Source organism: Sardina pilchardus, chromosome 17 (assembly GCF_963854185.1).
Source record: "Sardina pilchardus chromosome 17, fSarPil1.1, whole genome shotgun sequence".
Lineage (NCBI taxonomy): Eukaryota > Metazoa > Chordata > Actinopteri > Clupeiformes > Clupeidae > Sardina > Sardina pilchardus.
In genome coordinates this window covers 18,752,888-18,768,634 of record NC_085010.1, presented here as the reverse complement: position 1 = coordinate 18,768,634, position 15,747 = coordinate 18,752,888, and the positions used below count along the sequence as shown (strand labels likewise).

The following is a 15,747-nucleotide window of genomic DNA, read 5'->3' as shown; positions in this document are numbered from 1 at the left end:
CCCTCTCTCTCTTTCCCTCCCTCTCTCTCTCTCTCTCTCCCTCTCTCCCTCTCTCTCTCTTCCCTCACTTCCTCTTCCCTCTGCTTAGCAGTGTGTCTGTTCCTTCTGTAACATAGTCCTGTGCTGCAGTACACTCTCTGCAACCTTCAGACAGTTAAACAGGTAGGATTTTGTTTATGATTTCTCTGATCTTATTGTAACAGAACTATTTTGCACAGACAATGCTACCAGGCTGTACTCTTCACATCTGTCTTTAGAGCTCAGGGACTGAACAGACTGTCTGTGGTGTGTGTGTATGTGACTGTGTGGTGTGTTTGTGGACATAAGCTCTAGTTATGCTGTCCTAGAAAGACTAAGTGTTCCTCTTGTGTCTAGGCCAGGGGAAGAATGATAGGCCCTCTCTTGTGTCTTTGTCCTCTGTCAGTGGTGAAGCTGTAAAAAAAAAAAAAAAAAGATTGACAAAATATGGAGTAACACAATGTAGCAAAACATGTGAAATCCTACTTGTGCTTGAATAGCAAACACCCAGCCACGATACCCAGCCTTGTTTTGTTGTTTTTGATGGTACAGTTAATGCAGTTAATCAATGAGAGGATTAGGGCCTAGATTACAAAGCAGGGTTAATTTGGCAGCATTGCTTGGAGACCTACAGTATGTGGTAAGCCAGTCTGCCAGTCCGGAGCACTCGTCGCTGTTGACTCAGAGGCCGTAAACTCTCCCCTTACCCAGTCTCCCCACTCTGGTTAACATTCAGACTGACCTCTAGCTGCCGTCAGTCTGAGCATGCATGGCAATGAAAACCACGCATGACTCTGCCAAAAGACGTAGGGCCTTGCTGACCAGTCTCGTTTACATTGGTCAGATTAATGCACACAACATCATTCCACCACTAAATGCAAATTGTCAATCCTGTTACTCGGGGAAACAAACTGTTGAGTGTGTGGATAATGAATCCACATTATCATCGATAATAATCTAATGGTCTGATTATGAACAGGTAACTGTTTGGATCAGGGTCATATGTATTTAACACATAAATGTTTGTTAATACCATAGACTGTAAATAGAACTATCTATATATACAGTCTATGGTTAATACGAGTAGTATTTGAGAGTTTATGAGAGCCTAGTCATTGCGTTTGTGCAGAATGAGAACTCGTCTGGATACCGAGCTCAACAGGGCACATGTTTTTGTAGTGACCCAACTCCTCATTCACAAAGTCTTGGTCATGTGCCAGTTTGGCCCACTCCCCTAGCCCTGTGATTGTGACAGCAGAATAGGACAGTGACTGTGCTGTCCTGTGAACTGCATCCATGTTTTTTTCCCAGCTGAAATCAAAGCTCCAACAAAGCCTTATGATCCTAACATGGTGCTCCAAAAAGCCCCTATGACCCTAACAGTGTGCCCAACAATCAGACTTAACACTTTTTCTGTGGAGTAACAGGACACCTTTTTGGTTCTGACCTACTATTACCCAATGCAGCTGAGATGCACCCCTCAAACTTAACCTTTGATTGTTTACCATCTAAAATTAGATTATGTGGCTTAACAGAATCAGCAGATACCTCCTCCCTGTGTCGTTAGCATATGAGTGGAACTATGCTAAGCTTTGAACTAAGTTATGAAGGGACGGCAGAGCGACAAAACTATAAGGTGCTCAGTCAGTGAGTCTATATATTTCACAGCCACATGTTGCTGTAGCATTGTAAGCAGCGCTACTACAACATGCAGCTGTGAAATGTATAGACTCATTGCAGTACAGAAGCAGAGGACGTGCTAATGAAACGCATGTTGAGGGGGCAGGCTGAGCCTAATATTCCACTGACAGCTGTGTAACCTCTGATCTGCAAGTGTCATCTTACGCACTTGTTAGAAAGTTCTTATCTTTCACTTTTACTTGGTTTCACTGCAACAGTCAAGAGAGAGAGAGAAAGAGAGAGAGAGTGAGAGAGAGAGAGAAAGAGAGAGAGAGTAAGAGAGAGAGAGTAAGAGAGGCCTTCTCTCTTTCCTAAGTGTGTATGTGGAACATGCTATTTTAAATCCATACTGAGTGTCGATGACAAGAGGAAAGATTTTAGTGCTTCACTGTTACATGTAAGTGTTTTCGGCCCTATGGCCACCGTAAGGGAGAGATGCCAGGCACACTAATCTGTCCAGACCACGTCAAGGTGCGTCATGTCATGTGAAATATCCAAAATAGCTTCCACTGCAGGAGGACAGATGGATATGTATATATAGCACTTGTGCGCGACCAGCTATGTGGCCACATGCCTATAGATAGAAGTGAATGTTTAAACAGGATAACAGTGAAGATGTTGACTGAGGTGACATTCAAGAATATGTGTAACATCGTTTTAAATGACTATCGCGAGTTCATAGGAAAGGACAATGCATGACATGATAATACCAAAAGCTTGAAGCTATAGACCAGTCAAATAGACTCAGTTCAAGGCTAAGTTCTGTTCTGCTGTGTGTCTACAGGGCTTTCTGCTGAGTCTGGAAGGAGAGGCCCAGGGGGCATCAATGGAGGGTCCAAGCGCTGCCACCCCGTCTGGGGAGGGTCAGCAGGGGCAGCTCGGCAAGCCCACAGTCGCCACGAGTCCCGAGGAGACCAGCGGCCCCAGCTCCTGGCAAACCGACAGCCTGGCTTCATCATGGGCCACGGTGGGCACACTGGACCCAGACGAGGCCAAAAGCCTGGAGGCCGGCGAGTCCCTGCTTCTGGCCGAGGAGCGCAGCGAGAACCACTCCTCCATCTCGGACATCGTCCACCTGGAGCGGGAGGAGGCCGAGCTGCTGGAGGAGGCCGAGCGTCAGGAGGAGGCGCGCTCTCTGCGGGACGCGGAGGTGGAGGAGGAGATGGCGTCCCGCGGGGTGGGGGTGGAGGAGCTCCAGGGGAGCGTGATGAGCGTGCTGGGCACCGAGAGGGAGCTGGCCGAGCTGCGGGCGGAGCAGGAGGTCCAGGCGTGGCGCGGGGATGCCCCCGGCCTGAAGGCGCCAAAGACTATGGATCTGCTCATGTCCGTGGAGGAGCCCGAGCTCCAGGAGGAGCCCGAGGAAGTCGTCTGGCCTCTTCTCAGTTCAACGCCCCCGCCCGCAATCCCAGAGCCACCGGCGACAGCCACGGTTCCTCTCCCTGTCCCCACCGTGTCGCCGCCGGTCCTTGTAGATCCAGAATTCAAACCACTCAAAGAGGTACCTTCATTACAGCCTCGGCTAGAGCCACAGCCACCGAGAAAAGCACACAAGGTGCCCCTGGTGGAGACCCAGAAAGAGCCCCTGGCAGAGCCTGTTGCCGCTCCTCTGGCTGTGGAGGAGTCCTTTGACATCCCGACCAAGGAGGTTCCTGCGACACAAGAACCTGAGCCAGACGTACCTCCCTCTTCTGCCTTCGAGCTCTCCTCACTCCTCTATGGCAGCGCCGCCCTGGTGGCTGTAATGGGAATAGTGGCTTATGGTGCCCTTGCACTCAGTCGGAAGTAGCCGACACTTCTCCACCCCACACTCCTTCAACTTAAAAATGGACATCAGTAGTTTTTTTTGTGAGACTGTAGATTTTCAACAAGATATGTGAAATGTTATTACATTTAAAGTAAAACAAAAATGTATCCGTGTGTTTAATTTTTCATCTGAATTTCAATGAAATGTGGTGAAATCACAAAACAATGATTATAAGCTTATTTTCAAATGTATCAAATGTGTCACTACTGCAGACAGTAGCCATCCATAGACTATTAAAAAAGAAAACAAATATAATAGGCCTAGGCTACACCTGATGATGTAGGCAGAATTTTTGCCAGCAGAGATGATATTTACATTTGTTGTGTTGTGAGGAAAAAAAAACTAGACCTCATTTTGGACAAACTCAAAATGCGATAACTTGGATTTTCCCCCTCGCGTCTTACCGGGCTTTATGGAATAATGAGCCTTTTCAGAGCGGAAGTAATACTCAGCTGACCTGATGTCAACATGTCATTCCGAAGTAGCGCACTTTCCCTAGTGAAATAATGGGAGCAGCGGTGACTGGCAAACTGTTGAAGTAGGCTATAGCTTAGCAAATGCAATGTTTCGGTTGCGTTATGTACATTAGTCGAACTCGGTATCGATTCATAATTAAAAATCATAATAATGGGAGAGCGGTCTGATCGATCACCACTTCTTGACTGGGAGGAGGTTGCAGCTGTGGAGGAACCCTCCTTGACAACCGAAGTTAACGAAAATTCCCCCCGAGCAACCACAGTAAGTAGTAGAGCTCTTGGTAGCACGGTGCCTGGTACAGGATGGAGCTCAAGTCCTAGAGAGGCTGTGGCCAGCGAACTGACCAGCTCATACTCAGGTGTCCTTACGGAAAAGGCTGTAAGTTCGTGGGTCTGGCAAAATGAACGTGATCAACAGAAAGGAAGGCAGTATGTGACAACCCGAAGAGACGTAGAATGGAGCCGGAGACAGCAGGACCAAGTTATTGCCGTATTTGTGGTGACATTTGATACAAGATCGGGTGAGTCACCCTTTTGCGCACGAAATAAACACAAAATACCACACCATTTTGAAATAATATTTTGCGTGTCTAAAGCCATACTTCTCAAGTGAACACAGAATCACCTACAATTAAACAAACATAGCTTAAACAGTCCTTGAAACATAATCGATATGGCTGGATCAAGGAAAAGGTTGGGGTTAGGCATCAGGGGAGTGGGTGCGCCAGCCTGCTGACAAACGGACATTTCCCGAGGGGAACTGTGTTGGAAATCTGTGGGGACTGTTCCTGCTGTGATATGTCTAACTTGTGCCGTAGCCTAATGTTTTTGGTGTACGTGGGAATTATTAGATATTGGCTACTTTAGAAAATACGTGTGTGTGCATCTGAGAGTTTGGGCACTCTAAAACACTGGGATTGATTTCCCCCTTGCAAAGTTTGGCGCTCCCTAGGCTACTGCGTTTCCATCGCAAGAGGTTTTGCCTCCCTATGCAAAACGGACTGAGAACTCAAAAATAAAACTGTATGATGGAATAAAAAACGATTGCGGATGCAAGTAGCCTATCATAATAATCATTTTCTCCCGGAATGCGGAGCAGAAAATGGAGCAATAGCCAGAGAGATGTGGGAGAGATCTCGAGATTTGCCTCCAGGGACCCTAGTGACAATCACGAGTTGCAGTCTGTACTACCGGCCATCAAACACGTCATGCATTATTAATGCTTAATGAGGGTACGCCCATCACTCTACACTCATTAAATTATTGAAATACGGTTGACTGATCTAAAGGACTCGTCTCAGTAGCTCATTAAAGGTATTTTGTGGTTCAGATTCAGAATTGGATTATATTATCTGAAGTTCTTTCTTTGATAAACATGGATGGAACAGTAACTCCGTGCGACTGTTGAGATGTTTGCTCAGCTGAGCATATTGGAGGAGTTGCTTTCTTGTTTATCTTTAACGCTATTCCAAATGACCAGTTAGTTCAAGATGAGGGGAAAACCGGTTGTGAGCAAACACAAGTAATAACTTCCCTGATGACTGTTTACCCTTTGACAGGATATCTCCTCTATCTGTGTACCCATCTAGGTTGACTTATAGCTCTAGGCTTAAACTTTTTTTAAAAAGTAACACACTTAATATCACACTGACCTCATTTGCAATTTTAGGTAATATGTTGGAATGGTGCCTCCCACAAGATTTTAACCTTGATGGAGTCGAGTTCAAGTCCATGGCCAGTGGTTCCCACAGAATTGCCAGTGACTTTGTGTGAGTTTTAAAAAAAACTTGTTTTACAACTCACATCTAGATAACATGCTCCTCAAGTGTGAGCGCTTTATTATTTTTTCCCCCCTTTGCATGTTCTCATCAGATATTTCCGGAAGGACTCTCACTTTGGCCTGGCGTGTTTTGCCAATTTGCCGGTGGAGAGTGAACTGGAGAGGGGGGCACGGATGAAGTCTGTGGGCATCCTGTCTCCCTCCTACACCACACTCTACCGTCACATGGCATTCTTGGAGAACCAGGTCAGGTGAGAAGGCTTCTCTGTTGACTTTTACTGAACTTTATCTCAGCTCAACTGTATAACCCCTCACATTCTATGTTTTCCACACCTGTGATACATTAACTATTCTTTTATTATTATTATCTAACTATTTATTAAAGATTTTCACCCATTATTTGTCCCCAACAGTAGTGGGTGTCAGGATCTTGCTGTGTAGCCCAATTGCAGTGCTAATACCAAGATTTCAGTGTCCTAAGAGCACGGAACTGCCTAAACAATGTAAACAACAACTCTCCTCAGCCCTGAGAATGTGGAAGCGGGGCACAAAGAATTGAATTAGTATTGAACACATGACTAGTTATTTTGGATATGTACAGTATACTATATCGACACACAGCAAATGTGTCAGCTAATTGTCAAAGTTTTTAATTTAGTAGCCTAACTTAACAAATGAATGGGTCTCTCTTGCAGAGCTGGGGCCTGTTTGTCTCCCCCCCCCCACACACACACATCTCACGTGGTCTAGCCTCGGTCACCATGGCTATGTTTACTGTTTTCAGAGGAGATATGCTGTGCTGAGGGACTCGTGTTTGTCCTTGGCCACAACGAGGTCACTGTCACAGGAGTCCATTACTGTCATTCCCCAGTGCCTATACTCCCAGCCTTATGTGTGCTTCGATCTTTTGGGCAAAGTTTAACCTCTCAAGGCAAACTACAAATCAGTTCAAGAAAATGCTTTTTTAGCATGTGATTGACACATTGCTCAGCTTACAGTAATTCCAGATTAGTTGGGTGGTTAGCCAGAATGGAGGATTTACGTGTCCCTTTTCGCATATTCTGGATGCTGTACTGTTTCACAACTGGGGCTTGTTTGTGGGATGGAGTCTGTAATTAATTGACTTTGTTGATACAGGGACCAGTTGAATTGTCCAGGCCAGTACTCTGCTTTGGAGACTTTCTTTGACCAGAGGAAGGGTTTGCTTCCTGCCAGAACAGCACGGAACAACATGGCTCCTGCCCTGTCAACTCACAAACACTTCCTGACCCCTGATATGAAGGTAGCAGTCTGAGGAAGCTCTGTGGGATATTTGCAGATGTACAGTGGCTCACAACATAGAGATATCTTGATCAGGTATTCATCCAAAGGTGCCTGATTGATTGATTGATTGATTGACGGATGGATGGATGAATGCATGTCTTTGAAGGTCACTCACCCGGATGGATGCATGTCTCAGTTCGTGCAGTTCTTTGGAGAGCAGGTCATGGTACTGTGGAAGTTTTCTCTGTTGAGGAGACGCATATTGATCTTCTCCCCTCCTCCTGTAGGAGAAGTATGCTTCAGAGGTGAGGAGATACTGCTAGCATTGCTCAAAGCCACACTGTTATCACCATAGTCTTCACACATATATTACATATAATATATTGTACTTCTTCTTTGTTTTCCCTGTAGTCTACAGCTGCTGTGCCTTAGCCAATGTGCCTTTATCTGGCATCAGCAGAGGACTGCCTCCGTTTCGCCCATACTTTTATGTGAATGTGACCGATATACACACTCTGGAGACAGAACTGTCATATGTGGCTTGTAAGTTAGTTTGATCATTCATTCATTCAACCTTTATTTCATTATTGGAAAGGGTAGCTTTCATTTTCAATGATGCCAAGATTATAATCCCCCCCCCCCCAAAAAAAAAAATAGTACACAACAGTTGTGGTAGTACATGGCAAATAAATCCTAACAAAATAAAAAGTAAAGAGTCCATACCTTGTGCAGGCATCCTGTGCAGGCTGTAAAGTAAAGTATATAATAGGAAAGTATATGCTAATTGTTGGAGCTGATATTGATGTCAAGGTACAACAGAGAGGATTTTTCAGGAGAAGAAGCACCTCTTTGATATCTACGTGGAGAATCAGAGTGTGCAGACACACCGGGACAGCTTGCAACCACTGCTACGGCTCACCAGCTCTGACCGAGAGAAGTACAAGAGACTCCAGGAGAAGAGGTAAGATGCCCTGCAGTAGTCAAAAAGCACAGTAGAACGACACCTTTTCGCCATAGAAACACCCGACAGTATGCGCACTGGACGTTTTGTTTTGGTTATTTGTCTGTTGTTAACATGGTCACGTTTATTGCTGTGTTGTAAGTGATTATTGATCATATGTTCCAGAAGGAGGCTGGTGGGACACTCCAGCTACACTGAAGAGGATCTCTTCATTTTGTACGTATGATGAACAGATAGGTATCAAAGAAAACAATTTACTGATCATTCTGAGCAGGCTTCCAGGATTGCTTATTGTTTGCATGTTTGAGAGTGTTTTTTTTTCTTTTCTCCAGAATGTAGACAAGTGATTGTGTTGTTTTTTTGTCTTGATTTATCGTACAGGTTTTTCTCTGAGCTGAACACTAAGATTTTCCAGACGCTTCTGGAGGTGGCGTCCAGTGTGGATCGAGCCCTGACCGAGCAGCACGTGCGGAGGATGGGCCTGGACCCCCAGGCCGACCATAAGTTCCTAGTGCACATCCTGGAGACATACGGCATCGACGTCATGCTCATGATCGACCCCTCCTGTTGCTTCTGAAGCAATGGCAGATGGGATAGCCAGAAGAAAAAAAGTTTTTGAGGTCCTCCTCTCACAACCTGTCAAGGCCTGTACACTGTTGTAAAGTTGTCAAATAAGCCCAGGACTGCTGTTTATAGAGACAGTTTCAATGGCAGTACATATAGCTGCCACTACGTGCCTATCTGTAACTCTTAAAAAGGTTAAGCAACAGCATGGGTAAGATCTCCCTGCACAGACTGAGATGTATTGGCCAATAAGGACACTACTGATCCTACACAGTTCCACTCTGATTCTATGTAGATTTTTAAACCTTTACATGTATCATACTGTACCTTCTTTACTTGTTCCTTTGCAATAGAGTCGAATGTCTTCTTTCATATGTTATTTTTACACTGTGTCTGATGAATAAATCTGGCGTTAGTATTTCTGTATGGGCAGTCAGTGCTACCTTGTGTTGTAGATGGTGAAGTGGTGATGATTTGGGAGAAGGGCTTCCTGTTCCACTTCCACCCCATCCCTCAGTGCTCAGCATCTCATCCTCGGCAGGATACGGCGTCGTCTCTTCTTTAAGAGATGTGGTCCAGCTGTGCAGGGTTGGAATCTTTGACCGTCATGCAGGTTTCAGTTGTACGGCTGGGTACAGGCACTGCATTTCATAGCCCATTTGATTTGATAAGAACAATTCACATGAAGCGAATCATTCGATTATGCTTCAATATTGATTTGACTCAAATGAGATAAGAAGTACAATTCAATAGCCTTTCATATCTAGAGATGTTAAAAAAAACCTCTAAACAGACAGAGTCACTGGAAACAACTTTGGTGAATTGCCACCAAGTAGAAATGGACAAACACACAATTAACTGATTTAACAATATTATATCACGCATTGACAGCCCAAAGCTGCTTTAGCTTTACACAAGTAACACAGCAGGTTGTCAAATCAGAGTTTTAATATATTACAGTGCCCTTCCCTCCCACATAATGAGTTACAGAAGTACAAGGAAATGAAAATAAATAAAAAAAAAAAACAGCAATGATCTTAAACCTGACCTCTAATAATGTCCTCTTTATAACTAAGAAGGAACCAGAAGATATCTACCCAGAGACAACCTTTTTACCGTGAAGAGATTGAACGCCACATACCTACACAGTTCTTTATGTAGATAGTCCAAATCATATTAGTACACTGATTCAGACAGCAAAAAAAATAATCCAAACGCTGCCTGTGAACTGTGCTCTAATAACAGATTCACAGAAGCAATATGATTTAGACTGATTACAAAAAATTATAATATTTAGCAGTGTTTTGCGTTGATTTGTACTGTAGGTATGGCAATACAAAAGTCTTGAGGCTGATATGAATGAGCTCCACGGATTGGTCAGGTCTCCTTCACGCCACTGGTGGCCCTCACGAGCAGCTGGAGCATGATGGGATACACGGGTGCAAACTCCTTCCCCTGCCTCGCCTTGACCGACTGGACGTAGGCCTCCAGAGCCCCCCTGCCACACACACACACACGGAAGAGGGGTCGTCAAATTACTACTCTGACACAGATGATGACATACGGTAATTTCCTGTGTATAAGCCGCAGGACAGTGTTTTATGCAAGTTAAAAGAAACAAAACCATATTAACTGCCCCCCTGTATTAACCTCATAGCTGAAGAAATTTAGCTAAATCAAGTCGCGGCTAATAGTCAGGAAATTACGGAGTACAACTACAAATATGAATGCAGGACACAATGTATAAAGACATTATTCCTTTGTTCACATTTTTACCAGGTCATTGCCATGCATGCCACTATGGCATGCTATCTATTATAAATCAGGGTAAAATGTGTACGAACTCACAGTACCACTAGAGGTCACTGTTACTCTAAATAAAGCTGCTCTGCTTTCTCCAAGTTTCATTGCTTCTTTCTGACACAAGGAGGCGTCACATCTCCTAGTTTCTCAGTTTGCTTTCTTACCCCCTCAAGCCACCAATTGTGTGGATGAGTTTGAACTCATTGAGTAGAGGTTAATTCATTTTTAAGAGAAAATAATTACCGTGGCAACAGCCCATTTATTACTGACAGAAATAAAGGTGAACAAGCCCTAAAATTCAGGACAGCTCATTCTTTTTTTTAACAAATCACATGCGTACACACATGGGCCCATTTTTTCCACTCAATTCTTTTTTTTTTTTTTTCAAAATAGCAGGAAATTCAGACCCCTGACGGGGTTCTGCGCGAGTGGATGACCACTTCAAGACATGACCTTACCTGATGAGGGTGAGGCGGTCCTTCTCGGAGGGGTGGTCGTCCAGCCACTGGGAGTAGCGGGCAATGGACCACTCTGCTCTCTGTGGAGACGGCAGAGCGTGAGCGTGAGCGTGACAGGGACCTCTGCTAACCTCACACACACACACACCCTGGAGGCGGCCCCGTAACACTGACTGGAGGCCACCGTGGCGGCGGCGGCCATATTTAGCGGAATTAGCGCTCTCAGACATCCGCATGCACCTGCGCTAATCCCCACCTGGCCAATGCAACTCGACAGGCCGTTTTTCATATTTGACACTAATTGCGTTTATGTTTTTAACTATGCTACCTACAAAAGACAAAAAAAATCAAGTAGTTTATGGGACAGATACTGTAAAGCTAATTAGCATAACACAATTGGAGTGTGTACTGTGGTATACTGTACCTGAAGGGATGTGTGTGTGTCTGTGTGTGTGTGTTTGCATGGGCCATGTGTGAGTGGCTGTTGAGTGATGAATGTTTGACGATCGTGGAGGTTATTATCTAATGTTTATGCCAATACCAGTGGTATTAGATGGCTCCTATAGAGTGTGATGAGTGCACATATTGTGAATGTGGATAATACAGTGTGATCTTTGAATGTTAAAAGTTGCAATTAGTGAATAAACTCTTTTGAGAGGTGGATCAACTCTATTTCTGAAATTTGGATAAACTGCGTTGACTTGCGTTTAACCTCCACGACAGTACATCCCTCTGTGTATTACTGCATTTATAAAGCATGTGGTATACATGATGTGATACGTGTGTGCGTGTGTGTATATGTATGTGTGTGTGTGTGTGTGTGTGTGTGTGTGTACACACCTGATGTGGTGACTTGAGCTCAGGAGGTGCGCGTGTGAACAGGAAGTGCAGTATGCAGCTGTAAGGGATGACATCGCCCAGAGCCTGACTGCTGGCGATCAGCTCGTTGGTCTGGAAGAGCAGTGGCCTGCAGCACACAGACACAACAACAACACAGCTCTTAGCATGGCTCACCATGGCTCACAACATGGCTCTTAACATGGCTCACCGTGGCTCACAACACAGCTCTTAACATGGCTCACCATGGCTCACAACATGGCTCTTAACATGGCTCACCATGGCTCACACACAGCTCTTAACATGGCTCACCATGGCTCACAACATGGCTCTTAACATGGCTCACCATGGCTCACAACATGGCTCTTAACATGGCTCACCATGGCTCACACAGCTACACTGGCTAAACTGGTTTTTGGCTTTAACTGTAATTACTGTAACTAGTCTGGGTAAACCCAGCCTGATCTGCCGGTGATTTGGATTTCGCCCTGCTTCCTGTCCACATTTGATGGGTCCAATCACAAACTGGCTTATCCACCAGGCACACCCGGATCGTTGGTCTGATTGGTTGAAGTACTAACCAAGCGTACGGAGTAATTTGAACTATGCCCATTGATCATGCCTCTTGTGCAGTAGAAGTAAAGCGCATACTTCCCAGATTAATGTTCAATCTTAAAGGACTGATCTTAGTATGGTGATAACCAGACTAGTAATTAACACTAATGGAAGACATTTCATAGTTAAAAAATGTTTTAAATCCTGAACAACATTAGATCAGCAACAAAACATTCTGGAGTTGAACACATAGCAAATGATATTTAATCTACATCAGCAATCACACAAGCCTTCACAATATAACATTCCATGCTAAATGGACTGGGTTTTGTGTGCTAGTTTGCGCGCTATGCTAATCTGTGAGTGCAGTGCTGCTGCTGCTGCTGCTGCTGCTGTGGTGGGGACTCGTGTGTGGTGCAGTGGAGCTGCGTTAGCATAAGGCTGCGGGGCTCTCCTCTGGCGTGAACTCCTCATGCTCCTCCTCAGGCCTGGGGCGCTATGTGCTCTGGCACAGCATTAGCCCAAAGGCAGAGGGATGGGGTCGTCATTAACATGCAGATAACGCGCGCGCGGACGCACACGTACGGGCACACACACACACACACACACACACAACCACATACACACACACACACACACACACACGCAGGCACGCACACACACCCACACACCCACACACACCCAGACACACACACACACTCCATGAACGCGCACACACACACACACACACACACAGAAAATACTGTCATACGGCTGGGTAGATCCAGTCCCCATGAATCATAATTCCTCCGCATCCACCAGCGGCCGCTTGAACAAAAGGTTAATGGAAGCCCCCTTATGCCATCACAGCGGATGAGCCGCGACCCGGAGAAGGAGAAGGCACTCACTGCCTTTACAGTCGGGACTCGTGCTGCTGCATCAACTCCGGCATGCTGTCAAGGGCTGCATGGCTCTCTTACACACACACACACACTTTTGTGCATGCACGCACGCACGCACGCACGCACGCACGCACGCACGCTCTTTGCGCATGACTTAAGGGAGGCAAAGCGCAATACTTTTGACTACTGAAGCCATAGGCAACCACCCAGAGGCAGAGAGAGAGAGAGAGAGAGAGAGAGAGAGAGAGAGAGAGAGAGAGAGAGAAAAGTAGTCATAGACAGGTGAATAGAAATACAGAGTAGAGTAGCCCTACTGATCCACACGTGCGTTGGGTCAGCAAGGGTCAGCTGAGATCACGAGGGGCTAGGAGTGTGTGCGCGCATATGTTAATGACTGTGTTTGCTATATGTGTGCATGTTTGTGTCAATGTACTGTACTTCTGTATGTTTGTGTGGCAGTGTATTCATGTGTCAGTGGTTGGTGTTGTTGTGGAGAGCCTAGGGGTTGGGGTTGGCTGAGGACTCCAGCTGTGGCTCCTTCACCGCGGGCATATATATATGTGTGTGTGTGTGTGTGTGTGTGTGTGTGTGTGTGTATGTAATAGAGAGTGCACAAGTGCTTGCTTTCTGCCTATCACAGCCGACCACAGCGGGAGGAGGTGGGGGGGCACAGGGACAGATAAAGCCTATCCAGCCACAACCATAAAAGCTCTCCTCTCCTCTGCTCTGCTCTCCTCTCCTCTCCTGAGCGGTAATGGGCCAGATAGAATTTCTGTGGGAAATGGCAGAGAGTGGAGTGGAGTGGAGGAGGTGGAGTGGTGGTGGAGGTGGTGGTGGTGGTGGTTGCGTGGGGGGTTGGGGGTGGTGAGATAACAGCTCAGGTGCCCGCTCACCGAGCTGCACCACCAGGCTTGCCTGGCTCGCCCGCAGCCACGCTCGCTCATCAAACACCTGGTCGGAGCAGAGCCAACCACCGCCCCCCCTCCCCTCGTCCCCTGGAGAGGCATCATCGTTGGCACTGGCTACCGTAAGCCGCCTCCGGTTGGCAGGGGTGATGGTGTGTGTGTGTGTGTGTGGGGGGGGGGGGGGTGTGGACTGACATAGCGGCAGCCTGATTCCATTAGGAGTCCTGGAGGAGCAGTTAGAATAGGGACGGGATGGAGAGCAAACAGGCCACCTGACAGCACACCTGACGGCACCAAAACGCTTGGATATGGAGCTCAGCTTACGCCCACAGGACAGGAGAGAGAGAGAGAAAGAAAGAGAGGGAGAGAGAAAGAGAGGGAGAGAGAAAGAGAGGGAGAGAGAGAGAGAGAGAGAGAGAGAGAGACACACACACACAGTGCGGGGCTACCGGGTGCAGTGGCCACGCCAATTACAGCTTTTAATTAGGAGCCTGACCCGAGCTCGGGGAGTTCATTAGAGCGCGGCGGTCGGCCAGGTAGGACAGCTGTTTTTGGGCCGCGCACGAGTGGGGGAAGGGAAGGAAAGGAACGCGAACCGCCGCCACTTATCAATTAAGCGCTCGCTAAGACAAAACCATTAGGGGCTGGCTAATTAACGATGGAAATGAGCAACGCGGAACAGAGCGTGCCCAGTCGGAGGATTAGGCCTCCTGTCCTGACCGCGTCTGGGCTAATCAAACTGGCATCTCTGGGCTCGCTCGCCGGCTAACAGCTAATTAGCGGCAATATTCCGCAGGAGAAGGGACCTCGGCTTGCCGGCCTCAGCTATGATAGCTCAGCGCGGAGCGGCGGAGGTAAAAAGGTGAAGAGTGACAGAGAGAGAGGGAGAAAGAGAGAGCGAGAGAGCCCAGAGTGGGAAAGAGAGAAAGAGAGAGAGGTGACAAGAGAGTGAAGAAACAGGTGAGACTAAGTGCACAAGCCAGAAAGAGAGAGAGAGAGAGAGAGAGAGAGAGAGAGAGAGAGAGAGAGAGAGAGAGAGAGAGAGAGAGAGAGAGAGATGAGTGACAAAAGAGAGAGAGGGAGGATGAGTGACAAAAGAGAGAGAGACGTGTTAAGACTGTGCACTGCGAGGTGTGTGTTCCAGCGGTGGGGCAAATGGAGCGTAGCGCCACTCACCTGAAGGAGCGCAGCAGCCGATACGGCTTCCCCAGGTCTGACACGCGCCTGCACATGGGGGCCACGGCCAACTCCATCTGTGTGTGTGAGAGAGAGAGAGACACACGCACGCACGCACGCACACACACACACACACACACACACACACACACACACACGCACGCGCACACGCACACACACACACGCACACGGGAAAGGGGACACAGACACAGGAGAAAGACATAAAAGAAGGGCCAAACACACAACAAATACACACACACACACACGCACGCGCACACACACACGGGAAAGGGGACACAGACACAGGAGAAAGACATAAAAGAAGGGCCATACACACAACAAATACACACACACACACACGCGCACACGCACACGGGAAAGCGGGACATAGACACAGGAGAAAGACATAAAAGAAGGGCCATACACACAACAAATACACACGCATACGCACGCACATAAAGGGCCATACATACAGACACGCGCACATACATAAAGGAGGGGCCATAGACACACACACACACACACACACACACACACACACACACACACACACACACACACACACACACACACACACACACACACA

At 46.8% G+C, this 15,747-nt stretch overlaps 3 protein-coding genes across 5 annotated transcripts in view; 2 read left to right on the top strand and 1 right to left on the bottom strand.

Annotated features, from left to right (window-relative positions):
- Positions 1 to 20: 20 nt before the first annotated feature.
- On the top strand, positions 21 to 3,605 carry LOC134062234 (bcl-2-like protein 13). The gene is made up of 2 exons (XM_062518186.1): positions 21 to 162; positions 2,483 to 3,605. The coding sequence occupies exon 2, from the start codon at positions 2,525 to 2,527 to the stop codon at positions 3,482 to 3,484; it is 960 nt and encodes a 319-aa protein (XP_062374170.1). The 5' UTR covers positions 21 to 162; positions 2,483 to 2,524; the 3' UTR covers positions 3,485 to 3,605.
- A 204-nt stretch (positions 3,606 to 3,809) lies between these two features.
- On the top strand, positions 3,810 to 8,962 carry LOC134062233 (DENN domain-containing protein 11-like). 3 transcript variants are annotated; one of them, XM_062518183.1, is made up of 9 exons: positions 3,810 to 4,499; positions 5,648 to 5,747; positions 5,851 to 6,009; positions 6,896 to 7,040; positions 7,188 to 7,326; positions 7,433 to 7,564; positions 7,832 to 7,982; positions 8,151 to 8,198; positions 8,364 to 8,962. In XM_062518183.1, exons 1-9 carry the CDS (start codon positions 4,130 to 4,132, stop codon positions 8,557 to 8,559), a joined length of 1,440 nt encoding a protein of 479 aa, XP_062374167.1. In that variant the 5' UTR covers positions 3,810 to 4,129; the 3' UTR covers positions 8,560 to 8,962. The 3 variants fall into 3 exon arrangements, with proteins under 3 accessions (XP_062374167.1, XP_062374166.1, XP_062374168.1); XM_062518182.1 differs by having other exon boundaries at positions 8,148 to 8,198; XM_062518184.1 differs by lacking the exons at positions 3,810 to 4,499; positions 5,648 to 5,747 and having other exon boundaries at positions 5,880 to 6,004; positions 8,148 to 8,198.
- Positions 8,963 to 9,476: 514 nt separating this feature from the next.
- Positions 9,477 to 15,747, bottom strand: part of cog5 (component of oligomeric golgi complex 5) — a 90,744-nt gene continuing 84,473 nt past the window's right edge. The window contains exons 19-22 of the mRNA XM_062518760.1: positions 15,162 to 15,238; positions 11,648 to 11,774; positions 10,808 to 10,887; positions 9,477 to 10,044 (exon numbers count right to left, since the gene is read on the bottom strand). Of these exons, the coding sequence (XP_062374744.1) occupies positions 9,924 to 10,044; positions 10,808 to 10,887; positions 11,648 to 11,774; positions 15,162 to 15,238 (405 nt within the window). The 3' untranslated portion in view covers positions 9,477 to 9,923. The remainder of the gene's footprint in view (positions 10,045 to 10,807; positions 10,888 to 11,647; positions 11,775 to 15,161; positions 15,239 to 15,747) is intronic.